The sequence below is a fragment of the Gymnodraco acuticeps genome, unplaced genomic scaffold (assembly GCF_902827175.1).
Source record: "Gymnodraco acuticeps unplaced genomic scaffold, fGymAcu1.1, whole genome shotgun sequence".
NCBI classification, from domain to species: Eukaryota; Metazoa; Chordata; class Actinopteri; order Perciformes; family Bathydraconidae; genus Gymnodraco; species Gymnodraco acuticeps.
Window position 1 is genome coordinate 1063224 of NW_022992193.1, and position 14426 is coordinate 1077649.

The window sequence follows — 14426 nt, forward strand, 5'->3', positions numbered from 1 at the left end:
TGAAGGAACCGGAAGTCTTGCGTCCTACGCTCAAATGCATCCGGGTAACGGCTCTTCTCCTGCAGAGCATAGATAAAGTAAAGAATCATAACAAGTAGCGGTTTTTCATCCTTTTTAACGGCTGTAGTCCTTAATTACACTAACGATGATTTAACTGGATGTTTTTGTAAAGGCATATTTTTAAGAGAATTGAGAAATATGGACACAGGAGGCTCAAAGGTAACTTATTGTCCTAAATAACGGTAACTCCTTTCACTGAAGAGGAATACTTTAAAGTAACGTTAGCTGTATTGCTAGCAGTAAATGCTATTTTTATTTCTAAATGTGTTGACAGTTCACCTTTTTAGGCCTTTTTCCTTTGTTAAAACTATACTATTTGTGTTAACTGACGCTAGCTAACTTTTAACTACTGACGCTAGCTAACTTTTAACTACAGACCCTGACTTTTTACTTGTGAGTTTGATTTAAATGTTGGGAGCATTCAAGAAAGCTAGTTAGCATACTCGGAAAAAGTGCTAATAATTTATATATATATATTTTTCTATTATAGAGAACGCGTTCCAGAGAGCTCCCTCCTCTTCCACAGGTGTGTAACACAACTCCAGGTGTTCATTTCCCTGCCTGCATTATGCTCATTTCATATTACATTAGTGTTTCAATGTGACCCTATTACATCCACCCACACATTGCAAGTTACCGGAAGTACATGTTATCCCCTGTTTAACTAAAAACAGAAAATCCAGGAGCTGAACATCAGTTTAACTTGTTATCAGGAATTTGGTAGACTTACTTAATAAAGAGGGAATCAACCAGATCATCTATTATTTAGAAATATGCAGACGATACAATTAATGTTCATTTAAAACTAATATTCATAAGATCAACTGGTGATGAACTCGAAATGTCGTAGCTTGAAAATGTGTGAAAAATGATAGATTTTAAGAAACTAAAACAAGGTCTTAAACATTACAAAATGATTTGATTTCCTCCATGACGTTTGCAAGGTAGGGTGGACAAATCTGATTTAAAACATGTCTCAAATAAAGAAATGTCACTTTTTATATGGTCATTGTCACTTGGAGTGTAATAAAAAAGGTTCTTCTGACCTGTCCAAGTGTGTTTAGTGACGATAAGGCAGAGTATACACTTCATAAGAAGCATCCTCAGGAAGATTAAAGCATCTTGTGACCTCTGCCCCCCTGACTAATCCCCCGTCCTGGCGGGCGTATGAACACAGCTTTAGCGAGGGTTTAGCTGTCAGCCACTCTGGGTTGATTCCTGGCTGGAATGGCCAGAAAAACAATAGTAAGGCTTTTTGATCTGGTTGTATCTCAACCGACTTTGTTATAACTGAGAATTTCTGAAAAGCTTGTACAGTGTTTGTCTACATTTTAAAATAAACTGTTCATTTGCACCTGTTCTTTTTTGTTTAATTTGTATTATTTTGTATTATACATCAATTATGACATTATCGCCATGAAACAAGCGTTACATTTGACCTATGGGGTGTTAAGTTTAACTTGAGAAGTCTTACATTTAACCTGTTATACCCTAAAAAACCCAGTTTAATCAAAAAAGTAGGAATTTTACATAAATCATGTTATGTGTGATAGCTGCAAAATGTATAATTGGATTTGATGCCGTGAAATGATCTGAAACATAAGTGACTTGTTCTTCTATTTGTGTCTCTAAGCGAGGACCACGCGCGCTTCCCACAATCCCGAGGTAAATCAATGTGCTTTTCTGATTATTTTAATCTGCAATATTTACACTGAGCAGTCGATCTAAACTCCTTCTCTCTTCTGTTGAACATTTGGAAACATCAAGTCAAGACACAGCTGGTGAGTCGGGATTTGGAATATTGTAGTAATTGGATATATGTCATGAAAACGCCTCCTGTTTTTACTCAAGCTCTTGATTCAATTGTCTTCATGTATTTATTCCCGTGCACAGTAGAAGCACCGGCACAGAAGCGTAGGAAGAAGAAAGTGAAAAAGGAGACGAATGGAGTCGATGATATTGACGGTACGTTACACATAAACACACATCGGCAGTAGATTGCAAACCTAAACATTTGTTTTACTTACATTTTGTTTTATTTGCAGAAAGAGAATTCAAATAGTTCCATGCTGCCCCTTTAATTAAATAAACACCAGTTTGGTCTGTTTCAGGCATGGATAAAACAAGACTTCTTTGCTGTTTTAAATCATTTCTTTAACCAAAAGAAAGTAGTGTATCTTGCATTAAGATCAGTTTGTAGACACAGGATGAGAAAAAGGATGCTTTCCACAACTTCTCAGTAAGAAACAGTGTGTTCCAAGAAAATGTTCCTATGTGCGTGACTTTTATTGGAAAAAACCCTTAAAGGTCCCATGTCATGGCCATTTCTACTGATCATGATTCCATTGTTGAGGTCTACTAGAATAGATTTACATTGTTCAATTGGTTTCTCATACAGCATCTCTGTAAAGTATGTGTATTCACTCTCTGTCCTACACGGCTTGTTGGAGCTCCTGCCCCCCCCCCCTCGCTATGAGCCCAGTGGCCGTCTGCAAGACAGCGAAACCCAGCCCGAACACACACGCACACCCGCAGCCTGGCTGGGAGTATGTGTGTGTGCTCACACACGACTCACAGCCTCGCCGCGTCCCGCCGTCTCAGGGAGGAGAAATCGGCGGAGCTGCAGCTGAGAAAGGAAGTCCGCGGATTGGTCAATTTGTACCGATCCACAGGCTTAACGTAACGGCTCCACGGATTGGTCCATTTTGTCCAATCCACGGAGGGGTTGTCGTTACATCACTTGGTTCCCGGAAGAAAACAATTGAAAATGTCCAACGAGGCGTTCTGGGGCAGCATAGACAGGTCTTTCCTGTGTTAGAGTGTTACTCGCTACAGGGTGTACTTTGAGGGTTTGTGACTCTGCAGACCGTTTAAAAGAAGCTACATAACACACAAGGGGACGGGTAATAACCGGAAAAGCATGACATGGGACCTTTAAGACTCCTTGATTTGGAACAAAGAAATACATTATTACACGTAGAAAGCATGGGAATTGCAAGTCAGTATTTCCCGGTCCTTTAACGCTTCTGCTGTTTCCTGTTTAGATCATGGGATGGCGATGGGACGGAGGGAATCTGAGAACGGAGAACATCTTACCTTTGAAGAGACGACGGACGCAGCCCCCCAGAGGAGGAGGAAGAGAAAGAAAGTTCCTACTATAGGTACACACAGAAAACTATTATCTTTATGTAAATGATGAATTCCACATTTTAGCAGCTTTCCCTTACCCTAAGAAAGCACTTTCCCTTAAAGGAGCACAATTAAAGTGTGAATTCATGCTTTCAGATCAGGACGATGACCAGGCGGACCTTGTGAACAGAGACGCAGCAGATCAGACCACGGATGGAGAGGAGGTGGGGAAACAATCCAAGAAGAAAAAGTAAGAGAGCATTCATTGTGTTGTAGCACATTTCATAATGTCAGATATAACAACTAATATAGAAAAAAGCTGCGTTTTATGCATTAACACCTGGTTGGAGATGAGGTTTATTTATGTATTGTAATATTTTCCACATTTATCTGAATATATTTAGGTTCGTTTATGTCCAAGTGTAGTTTTTTTGAAACAATAAAACAAAACCAAAGCCATTATGACAAAACGCTTAATAAGAAAAGTGTCATCTGCAAACTAAAAGCACCAAAAGCAAGTTAAGAGATAGTTGGTGAGAACATTTGGAAAATACAATCTGGTACATTTTGCTCTCTAACTGTTCTACATTGTGATTTTAGGAAGTCAAAAGTGGTCGAGTCTCCGTTCCCGGATGAGTTCGACGTAGAAGAGGACGACATCATCTCCGACACCCCCCCCCCCCATCTTCCAGTACCCCCTGTTCGCGGCCCCGCAGGGTCAGAGCCAGCCGGTGGGGAAGGTGTTTGTGGAGAGGAACAGTGAGTAACAACAGGAGACCATGCGGCCGCCTGTGGGACATTAAAGGACATCCTCATGTGTCGTGTGTGTTCCTGTTTCAGAGCGGTTCCAGGCTGCAGAGCGCTCCGATTGGAGGAAGGCGAACATCCAGACGGAGAACATGACGGACTTCAACGTTCAGCCGCTCAGCTCCACCAGAGACGTTTCCCTGAGAGTGCACAGCGGCTTCAGGTGAGCTATAACTGACAAAGCAAAGGTGTGTGCATAGCATCATTGTAGTTTGGAATGTACAATAGGTTTTTAAAAGCGATGCACAACTCAGATTTTTTTTCAATATCCAATCCATTGTTTCCAAGTCATTCTGACTAATTGCCAATATGTGTTTTCCACTTAATCTCAGATATGTGTTTGATTTCTCTTCAGGTGACTTGTACAATACAACATATGTTCAAGTGTGAGGAAAGGTTAAAATAGTTAGAATTTTCAATACGTTTTAAATAGATCCACGATATTGTTTTTTTATATATATCTGATTCAATTTCCTGAAATGTACGGATTTATTTTATTATTATTAGTATTTTCACCATACAATATATCTTTGGTTTAATTGTATGGATACGTTTAATATTTAGGTTTGGTTAAGAGCAATTATTAATGTTTCACTTCCAGTTTAACTTGATGTTAATAATAACCCTATTATTAATGTTGTAAAAAAATGGAATATATATTTTAAATGTTGTATGTATTGGGTTGTATTTCCATCTCATGACACTTGTGTCTTCTGCCTATACTAATGAACCAAAGTGACCCTTTGTGTCTCTGCGCTGCAGGGTGTTCGGTCTGTACTGCCATGGTCTCCTGGCGGGCTACGCCCTGTGGAACATGGTGGTGGTGTACATGTTGGCGGGGCAGCAGCTCACCGCTCTGTCCAACCTGCTGCAGCAGTACCACAGCCTGGCCTACCCGGCTCAGTCCCTGCTGTACCTGCTGCTGGCCGTCAGCACCGTGGCCGCCTTCGACAGGTAAAGAAATCTCAACAACACGGCGTGAGGAGCCGATGCATCGATTTTTACTTACAGCATAGATTTCCTAGTTAAAGATCTATTTGTGTGTTAACATGAATCAGAATTCCTTTATTTTGTTATAACTCTTGTTCTCAGAGTGAACCTGGCCAGAGGCTCTGTGGCTCTGCAGGAGTTCATCACACTGAACCCCGTCGCTCTCGCCTCTTTCTGTGAGTCCACATTCATTTCAACCGTATTTAAAACCGTATTTTATTTTGTCTTAATGTACATTATTTAATTTAATGTTCTGTTCTTGTACATATCATAATCGACTTTTTGCACTATTTTTTACTTTATTTTGTATTTTATTATATATGTTGCATTGTGGGAGGAGCTCAGGTCAGAAGAATTTCATTGCCATTTCTACTCTGTAGCTTGATGACAATAAAACCTTTGAATCTTGAATTTATAATCTCAAACTGTCATATGGCATCATCTCACACTCTTTGTTCCTGCAGTGTATTTCTCTGCGCTGATCCTCTCTCTGAGCCAGCAGATGACCAGCGACCGCATCAACCTGTACCCAGACTTCAACACCACTCTATGGTCAGCGCCTTGGAAATATTTAATGTTGATATATTTTCCTGAAGCCTAGGTATGATACAAGCTACTTTCCTTTTTCCTTCCCTAGGCCACCAGGGTTGGAGCACCAGATTCTGCACCCCTGGGTGACAGTGAACCTGGTGGTGGCTCTGCTGGTGGGGCTGGCCTGGGTCTTCATCGCCACACGACCAGAAACAGACTACACTCACGGTGAGAGAACACCAGAGAGAAGGGTGAAAACATGTTCAAACAGAAAGAGAAAAAACGTATATATATTTTTGTCCTTCCTCAGATTATCTGGACGCCATGAGGATCGAGCCTCCCAAACAAGAGGACAAATCCGAAATGACCGCCTGAGAAAATATAATTCTGTACTCTTCTTCTGAGGCGTATTGTTGCCATTTTGCACATCTTTTTGCACTGTATTTTGCCACTGGTTTTAAATGTGTTATTTTTTGTATTTTTTAAATGTGATTGTGCTTGTTTCTTTATAAATATTTATCAAAAAAACTCTCTTCTCCATTTTGGTGCTTATTATGCATCCAACCTGTTGATGCATCCAGCCGTGATTCTGTACAGAATATGACCTTTTAATACTTAATTATTAGTATATTTGTATACTATGGTATGATCAGGTCAAATCAAATATTTTGAGGGCTCCCATAACTGAGATTTATAATTATATTAACAATATGCCCACATATAAATGCATATCTTAAAATAAGAAATGTGTTTTAACATGCCAGGGGGGGACTTTAGAAGTAAAAAAACTAATAAGGTAATTACTTTTATCAATTTATTTTTGTATTTGAACATATACACAGTTTTTGTTGCTAAAACATTAATAGTTTTCACGTATAGTTTGAAATATTTGTAGAAAACTGTAAAACCCATGAGTAAAAAAAGGGCAATAATTCACTTGGCAAAATAGTATCGATCGATCTTTCTGAGTACGATTAGTTTGCTCTGCCTGTCAATTTCAGACCCTAACAATCAAACACAGAGATGCGACCTGCCGTCCAGTTTCTGTTGACGTGGTAACTGTTATCAGTCTGTGGGAAATCTCCAGATATTCATGAAGAGAAGTTAGCAAAACAGTGCTATTAAAAGCGAGAAGTCATGCTGGACTTTGCCATATTTGCTGTCACGTTTGTCATCATTTTGGTTGGCGCTGTTCTCTATTTGTTCCCGGTAAGTCTCTGCAAGTTTGAAGTTAGCATTAGTTAGCTGTCCCAGTTATGACCAAAACCCTCATTAAAAAGTAATGATTTAATGTTTATTTGCTCACTGCCAAGCGGGACCACCTCTTATAACATAAATGAAGACCTTCAAAGAATTGTTACACCTGTCTCCCCATTTCGGCTAACATCCAACACACTTATCAATAACATAATTCAGTGAAATTCATATTTAATTAATTACAGTGGGCGGTAACAACCACGCTTAAGTACCATCTTTGAAAAATGAATGCTGTCAAGTACCCAATTTCTATGCCGATTTCCCCCAAAGACCTTATTAAGTAGTCAGATGAAATAATAGTTTCATACATTGTCTAAGTAAGTTAGAAAATATAAAATTAGCTGAGATTCAATACAGGTTAATTGAACAGTACTTGATCTAGCTGTAACTAGGATATTCATAATAACTAATCCATTAATTCATATGTGTGTGAAAAATGTTTAAATAAATGCAATTTCTAATCATGTTTTCAGTCATCCAGAAGGGCCTCGGGTATCCCAGGTCTCAATCCTACCGATGAGAAGTAAGTTGTCATATTGCATTCTCTTTCATTCAATAACAGGGTGTTGCAAAGATCAATGAGTCAATTCCAAACAAATACAATTATATAATGTGAAATGGATGTTCACTTTCCCGTCTTCTCTCTCAGGGATGGGAACCTGCAGGACATCGTGAACAGAGGCAGTCTGCATGAGTTCCTGGTCAGTCTGCATCTGCGGTTTGGCTCCGTGGCCTCCTTCTGGTTCGGGGGTCGGCCCGTGGTCAGCCTGGGGTCCGTGCTCCAGCTCCAGCAACACATCAACCCCAACCACAGCAGTAAGTTGGACAAAGCCTTAAAAATTAGGAAAATGATTACATTTGCATGAAGCCTTTTAATATTTGAAATGAAACACTTGTCATATTTGCTGCTGTCTCCTTGTTTCTTACACCAGGCACTAGCTGAGCATTAAATAATACTGATCTGCAATCAGAGTTAAGCTGGTAAAATAAACAAAGTGCATGTACATTGATGGTTGTGGGTATAAAAGAGTGCTTTAACCTTTATTTCTTGCAAATGTATTTATTGTAACAATATAAATGTGATCTTAAAAAGAGTCTGGAGTTTTAGGTTCCTTAAAAGCTCTTACATTTTACTTTCACAAGACTGGTTTTCACTCACAAGGAAAAAATAACATGTTGTCTTTGTGTCTCTGTTCTTGTCAGCCGACTCCTTTGAGACGATGCTGAAGTCTCTGCTGGGCTACCAGTCAGGAACGGGAGGCGGGGCCACAGAGAGCGTGATAAGGAAGAAGGTTTACGAGAGTGCCATCAACAACACGGTGGAGAAAAACTTCCCCCTGGTGCTAAAGGTCTGTATCTCTCGTGATGTACAATATAACTAAGTTGAGTTGAAAACAAGCGTTTAGACATATTCCCCACTTTCTTCTCATAGCTGGTGGAGGAGCTGGTGGGGAAGTGGACGTCCGCCCCGGAGGCTCAGCACACCCCTCTGTGTGCCCACCTGCTGGGGCTGGCCATGAAGACCGTCACCCAGCTGGCTCTGGGCGAGACGTTCAGGGACGACTCCGAGGTCCTCTCCTTCCGCAAGAACCACGACGCGGTGAGAACACGGTGGAGTGCAGCTCTTACACAAATGTTTTTGTGCAGCCGATTCTGGTCTTTCCTCCGCTCCTGTGGATTGCAAATGTATGCTTTTGCATAAATGCCCCCCCCATATATTTGTTGAACCTTTAACCTATACTTTGGGATGCTACAGTCCTGCTGGAGTGACTAAATACATGTTTTTCTCTTCTTCCTACTCACCAGATCTGGTCAGAAATTGGTAAAGGGTACTTGGACGGCTCCCTTGAGAAAAGCTCCAGCAGGAAAGCACATTATGAGAAGGGTGAGTGGCTTTATTAAAACCAAACTTATTATATGTTGAATTGTTGAAAAAGGGCTGCTCAATTATGGCAAATATCCTAATAGCAAACATTTTAGTCAATAATCAGATCACGATCATTCAATACCTAACTATATATGTACATAAACATTTAAATAAATCATATCAAAAATAAACAAGTTAAAATGTGTAAATGTACATTTTCAAAATATAAAATAATATATAAATATGTCCAAAATAAAAGATATGTTGTGATATACAGTAAGAGACGATGAGAGCAGCGTTTTTCATATCCGCTAGGAGCCCAAATCCTAATTAAAAATAGATGAAACCTCCAGTACTTGTGGATGATTTATGGAAGCTGCCTTCTGTTGTTCTTTGAGTCGTTGGGATTGGGTGCGTGTGTGTTCATGAGCAGCTTTGTGTTTTCTTCTGTTGTTGTGCTGTGGAGAAACAGCAGGGACAGTTTGCAGAGGATCAGACTTGATCTGTGTGTGTAGATCCGCTCCACACACACACTGCACAACCAACCTTTTCAGCATCATCAGGGAACAGCTTCTGTCGTTTTTGGGGACCTTTATTGATTTATGTGCCAAGGACAATTTGACTGGAACTTGCTGGAGTTCATTATAGAGGCTGTCCAAAGATAGATGCTTGAAATGCAGTCTTTTTAACTTGTAATCAACAGATGTTTCGTTTCCTGTGTGTTCAGCTCTGTCAGAGATGCAGTCCGTGCTGCTGTCGGTGGCGAAGGAGAGGAAGGCTCAGAGGAAGCAGACGGTGTTTGTGGACGCTCTGCTTCAGTCCAGCCTCACAGAGCGACAGGTGAATACTGATGAAGCCACACACTCTGCTTTCTATTCCAAAAAGGTAACTTAAAGATTGTGACAGTTCCCAAAAATCGACTGAAATTACTGTTTTTTTCCCAGATCATGGAGGACTGCATGGTTTTCACTTTGGCTGGATCTGTCATCACTGCCAACTGTAAGTGACACAAGTCACAGTCAATTGATTTATTGATTCATACATTATTAAAGGCTGCAATAACATGTCAGTTATTCAAAGAACCCGCAAAATATCACATATAGTTTATTTCCAAGTAGATTTTACTTTATCACAAGGACTTCTCTAAGGTTTCTGGTTCATAACATGAATTATTAAGAGGATATTAAAAATGACGGTGAGAGTAGAACACCAACAACATAAATATGGAATAGAAAATGACAACAACATTTTATAAGACCTAATAAAAATAGGTATTACAAGGTTTTCTTCACATGCAGGCCCGGTTCTACGGGGGTGCATAGGCATGCATGCACCCCCAGTTGAATGTTACGCACCCTCTATTCAAAAAAGAGAACGGAGCGAAAAATATGATACAATATAAAACAAATTGTGTCAGGTGCGCGTGACCTGCTCCGCTGCGCGTGCATCATTTCCAAAGTGCTTCCATAGCAGTGACACACATCTGTGGATAATCATTTATACGAAAATCACTAAACGCCAGCAACACTGCATCTACTGCAGACAGTAGCAACAGGTCACAGAGGACATTACGTTACCCTCCGTTGTGGACACTAGCTTACTCGCCCCCGGAGCAGCAGTCTTCGTCTCCCCAAGCTACGCCGCCCCTCTGCGGCTCGCAGGTGCCAGGATACCACGGCAAAACAGAGCCTGCCCAGGTATATCTAAACAAGTACCCGCCTGTACAGTGGGGTTAGGCGGTCATCTTGCAGCTCGTGGTATACAAATAGACAAGGGCTAGAATATTCATGTGAACATAGTGCCATATTCTGCCATGCCTGTAGAAATGTTGGGTCAAAAATAATGCATACAATAGCACAGCTGCCTTCACCACGAATGGCTACAAAAAGATCTCAAATCCCAAGTTTATCAACGAGCTAATGTTGCAGCTGAAATGTTCTCCAGGTCACAAAGTCAACCTCACATGATGATGTGATCCAGTTTTCAAGCACAGTAAATATTCTCTTCCCAGAGTATATGATGGGACCAAAGTGATGATGTAGTACATGGTTTTAATAATACTTTTGCTTTTCAATGTTTGCCATTTCAAACCATGAGCTGGTTCAAATCATAATTGCATTGATTTGATTTACAATATCTTCTCATTTGTTTTATCAGTACAGTTTTGAAGCTTTGAAGGACTGGATGAAATATTTCAGGATTGCACTTTTAACTCACTTGAAATGTTCTCACTTGCTTGGTTTCAAAACATAACAAAGGCCATAATCTGTTCATTGGGACCATCAATGCTATTTTTCATTGCTGTTGCCGGCCACTATTGCTCACGTAAACCTACTACTGGAACCGGGCCTGTTCACATGTCAGGAGGACCACAAGTAAATCCTGAGTTGTATATTTATTTTATAAAGTCAGTTATGTTATTAAGCCACTAGAAACAGCAACTTAGGAACAAAAAACCAAAAGGAAGTTCAAATGTAAAATGTTGTGTTTCTGCAGTGTGTATCTGGGCACTTCACTTCCTGTCCACCTCGGAGGACGTCCAGGACAAACTGTGCCAGGAGCTGGAGCAGGTTTTGGGTTCAGACCCCATTTCATTAGACAAGATCCCTGAGCTGAGGTAAGATTTTTGGAGAATGGCAATGGTCCAATTTTGGTAAAGCGTAGAAAGATATTGCACAGATTTAATTCAAGGTCATACTAGCTACATATATGCACATCCAGGTGGTGCTGCTGTGTTGTATGACCTTGATCTGATCACATTCCTGTGTCTGACAGATACTGCCAGCAGGTCCTGAACGAGACGGTGAGGACCGCCAAGCTGACCCCCGTCGCTGCGAGGCTGCAGGAAGTGGAGGGCAAGGTGGATCAGCACGTCATCCCCAAAGAGGTATCTGCTTCCTGCTAAAATAATACAGCCGGGAAACCACACAGTTTACTCTGGAGATGTATAAAGAGATTGAACAATAATAACTTTGTAAATCAAAATGCTGTGCTTTCAGACTTTGGTCATCTACGCTTTGGGAGTCGTGCTGCAGGATTCTGACACCTGGAGCACCCCATACAGGTTCAACATTAACATTTACTTTTAGAAATGGCTGTCCAGAAATAGGATCTTTGAAATCTATAATCTGTGGACTTTTTCATAAGTATATTGTTTTTTTAGCTAATTTTGGATATTGCTCCACAATGTTCAACATATGAATAATAGAAAAACAAATGCAAGTAGTGTACCTTTTCCTCATTACTGAATCTACATAATGATAATTGTTTAAATTAATCAATTTAATCAGAAAGTACCTCTTGGAACAAATTGTATAGATGGTATGACAGCATCACATAGTGGGGTTTATCATGTTGGTCTGTGCCATTTCTGATCTGTGATTACTGTGACATCCCCTCAGGTTTGACCCGGATCGATTTGAGGAGGAATCGGCGAGGAAGAGCTTCTGTCTTCTCGGATTCTCAGGGAATCAAACATGTCCAGAACTCAGGTAAAGTCTAGATATAGACGGAGCTAATACTGAGAGCAATGACAGTGAGTAGAAGTGAAAAAGTGTCTTCAATAACATTTACACCATCCGTCACATTTGGTCTCTTTGACAGGTTTGCCTACACTGTGGCCACTGTCCTGCTCAGTACGTTGGTGCGGCAGCTGAAGCTTCACCCTCTGAAGGGGCAGGTGATGGAGGTGAGATCTGAGCTGGTATCCACGCCTAAAGAAGAAACCTGGATCACCGTCAGCAGAAGAAAGCAAAAATAATCGCTGAAAAGAGCTATTTCTAACACATCTTGATCAGAATAAATCAACTGCTAAATATTTCTTGAATGTCGCAGATCTAGTCTGTCATTTTCCTCATTCACGTCAGCCTTTTTAACAACATCATGGTAGTTTACACTTTTTGAATTAAAGCCTTCTTTAGAATCATTATTGCAGGTTATTCCGAACTTGCCAGAATTGTTTTATGTACAGTCATCGTTGCACCACCATTGCATTTACATACTTGTCTTTCCGGTGCTCTTTTTGTACAGCAATCTGAGGCCTTAAGCACATTAGTACCTTGTCTATCCACAGGTCAAATTTACACTTGTTGAAATGTGTTAAAGTAGGGGGAACTTGATGGTTTCATACTCTACAATACAGAGAAAAACAACTTGTTCTTCCTATAGTTCCTGATACTGCCTTGAAAATCCCCAATAACATGTTTGTCTTTTGATATGGCCCATGTAGCATTTCATTTCTTTTTTAAACAAATGCATCTTGAATATTAATAAATATATTAAAAGATTATGAAATGTTTGAGTTATTCCTTTCATTGTATTTGGCCCAAATTTGCATCAGTGAAGAATGGGAGTGTCACTCACTATACATGAGGTTTCAGGCTGCATAATGGATGAATTATTACAGACGCCCTTTGTCAGCTAATATATGCTTCTGAAGGGCCTCGGGCAAGACTGTTTTTCCTCACATGGTACACTCAGTAACCAATTATTTTTGAGAGGGAATGAGAAAGGAATAAAATAATTATCCCTCTGGAGAAATAAATATATTATAATTATTCAATCCACCATGAAAATACTGTATCCCAAATTCATAATCTGAATACTTTATCCGCTCAATGAACTACATCTCTGGTCTCGCACAGTAGCCTACACATCACCAACACCAGAATCAGGTGCAAAGTATTAAATGAGGTGGAAATCATTACAGTCTGGGGCCTTATATCTGACGTCGAGCAGACCAGTTACTTTCACTTTCGCAGCAGACCGCGGTGAAGTTAGTTTTAGGTTGGATATTCGACAGACATTCGCGGACCCGCCAGCAGCGTCAGTTTCCCTTACTGCTTAGATAAGATAAAGATGTATTGTCTCCCTTAGGAGAAATTTGTCTTGGGCATCGAGATAATACACATAAAACATTCAGGTCAATCAGTCATAGATACAGAACAGAGATCACATATCACATGGCAAAGAAACAAACAGGAAACATACAGGTACAGCACTTTCCCTATTGCACATATCCCTATTGCACATACATAATCAAATTGCATTTTCCCTATTGCATTCATACATAATCAAATATTGCACTTTTCCCTATTGTATTCACACACAAATCAATATTGCACTTTCCCTATTGCACCTATGCATAGTGTCCGTCAAATTGCACATATCCCTATTGTGTCCATACCTATTTACACATATTGCACTTTCCCTATATTTAACCTTCTCGATTGCACAAAGAAACTACACTGTAAACATTGCACCTCCCAACAACTCCTAACAGCATAATCACAATTGTTTCTGACTGTTCAGCAGCTTGATTGACAGCGGAACAAAGGAAAATGTATACCTGTTCAATCTATAGTTTGGTAATCTATATCTGAATCTGAAGAGAGGATGGTGGAAGCATGCCAATTATTTTTCCAGCCCTTTTTATAAAGCTCTGGAGTTGTGATTTAGATTTAACTGACAAGTTACCAAACCATGTTGTGATGCCATAACGAATAATAGACTCAATTGCTGCCCCGTAGAACATTAACATGATACATTTATCCACTCCATGAACACTGAGCCGACGCAGAAAATGCAGGCGCTGGCTTATCTTTGAGCCAGGGCCGCCTTAATGCACGGGCTGACCTGGGCTGAAGCCCAGGGGCCTACGGAGATCGGGGGCGTATCATGAGCCAATACAAATTGGTAAAAAGAAAAGAAAATTCCTTTTTCTTTTCTTTTATTTCGGGTGTTTATTTTTTTTTTTTAAATAAACAAAGTCTTGGCTTTCAGAATA

At 40.1% G+C, this 14426-nt stretch overlaps 2 protein-coding genes across 3 annotated transcripts; both read left to right on the forward strand.

Annotated features, from left to right (window-relative positions):
* Window positions 1-29: 29 nt before the first annotated feature.
* Window positions 30-6045, forward strand: LOC117539348 (transmembrane protein 237B-like). Its single transcript, XM_034205504.1, is given in 15 exon segments — window positions 30-219; window positions 551-586; window positions 1694-1725; window positions 1828-1841; window positions 1954-2025; window positions 3105-3221; window positions 3346-3439; window positions 3790-3862; window positions 3864-3948; window positions 4030-4159; window positions 4759-4950; window positions 5089-5162; window positions 5451-5538; window positions 5624-5745; window positions 5828-6045. Coding segments are annotated over 15 exon segments (1215 nt in total). The 5' UTR covers window positions 30-198; the 3' UTR covers window positions 5893-6045.
* A 472-nt stretch (window positions 6046-6517) lies between these two features.
* LOC117539347 (cytochrome P450 20A1) lies at window positions 6518-12935 on the forward strand. Of its 2 annotated transcripts, none has more exons than XM_034205502.1 (13): window positions 6518-6726; window positions 7248-7297; window positions 7424-7590; window positions 7978-8123; window positions 8207-8374; window positions 8581-8659; window positions 9345-9481; window positions 9586-9640; window positions 11138-11258; window positions 11417-11528; window positions 11641-11705; window positions 12043-12132; window positions 12245-12935. In XM_034205502.1, exons 1-13 carry the CDS (start codon window positions 6655-6657, stop codon window positions 12399-12401), a joined length of 1419 nt encoding a protein of 472 aa, XP_034061393.1. In that variant the 5' UTR covers window positions 6518-6654; the 3' UTR covers window positions 12402-12935. The 2 variants fall into 2 exon arrangements, with proteins under 2 accessions (XP_034061393.1, XP_034061394.1); XM_034205503.1 differs by having other exon boundaries at window positions 6519-6726; window positions 9369-9481.
* The last annotated feature ends 1491 nt before the right edge of the window (window positions 12936-14426 follow it).

Bases quoted from the DNA above. Each gene is read 5' to 3' on its own strand.
- LOC117539347 (XM_034205502.1), top strand. From the start codon at position 6,655: ATGCTGGACTTTGCCATATTTGCTGTCACGTTTGTCATCATTTTGGTT. The intron at 8,124-8,206 runs GTCTGTATCTCT...TTCTTCTCATAG, and splicing joins ACTTCCCCCTGGTGCTAAAG to CTGGTGGAGGAGCTGGTGGG. The intron at 12,133-12,244 runs GTAAAGTCTAGA...TCTCTTTGACAG, and splicing joins CAAACATGTCCAGAACTCAG to GTTTGCCTACACTGTGGCCA.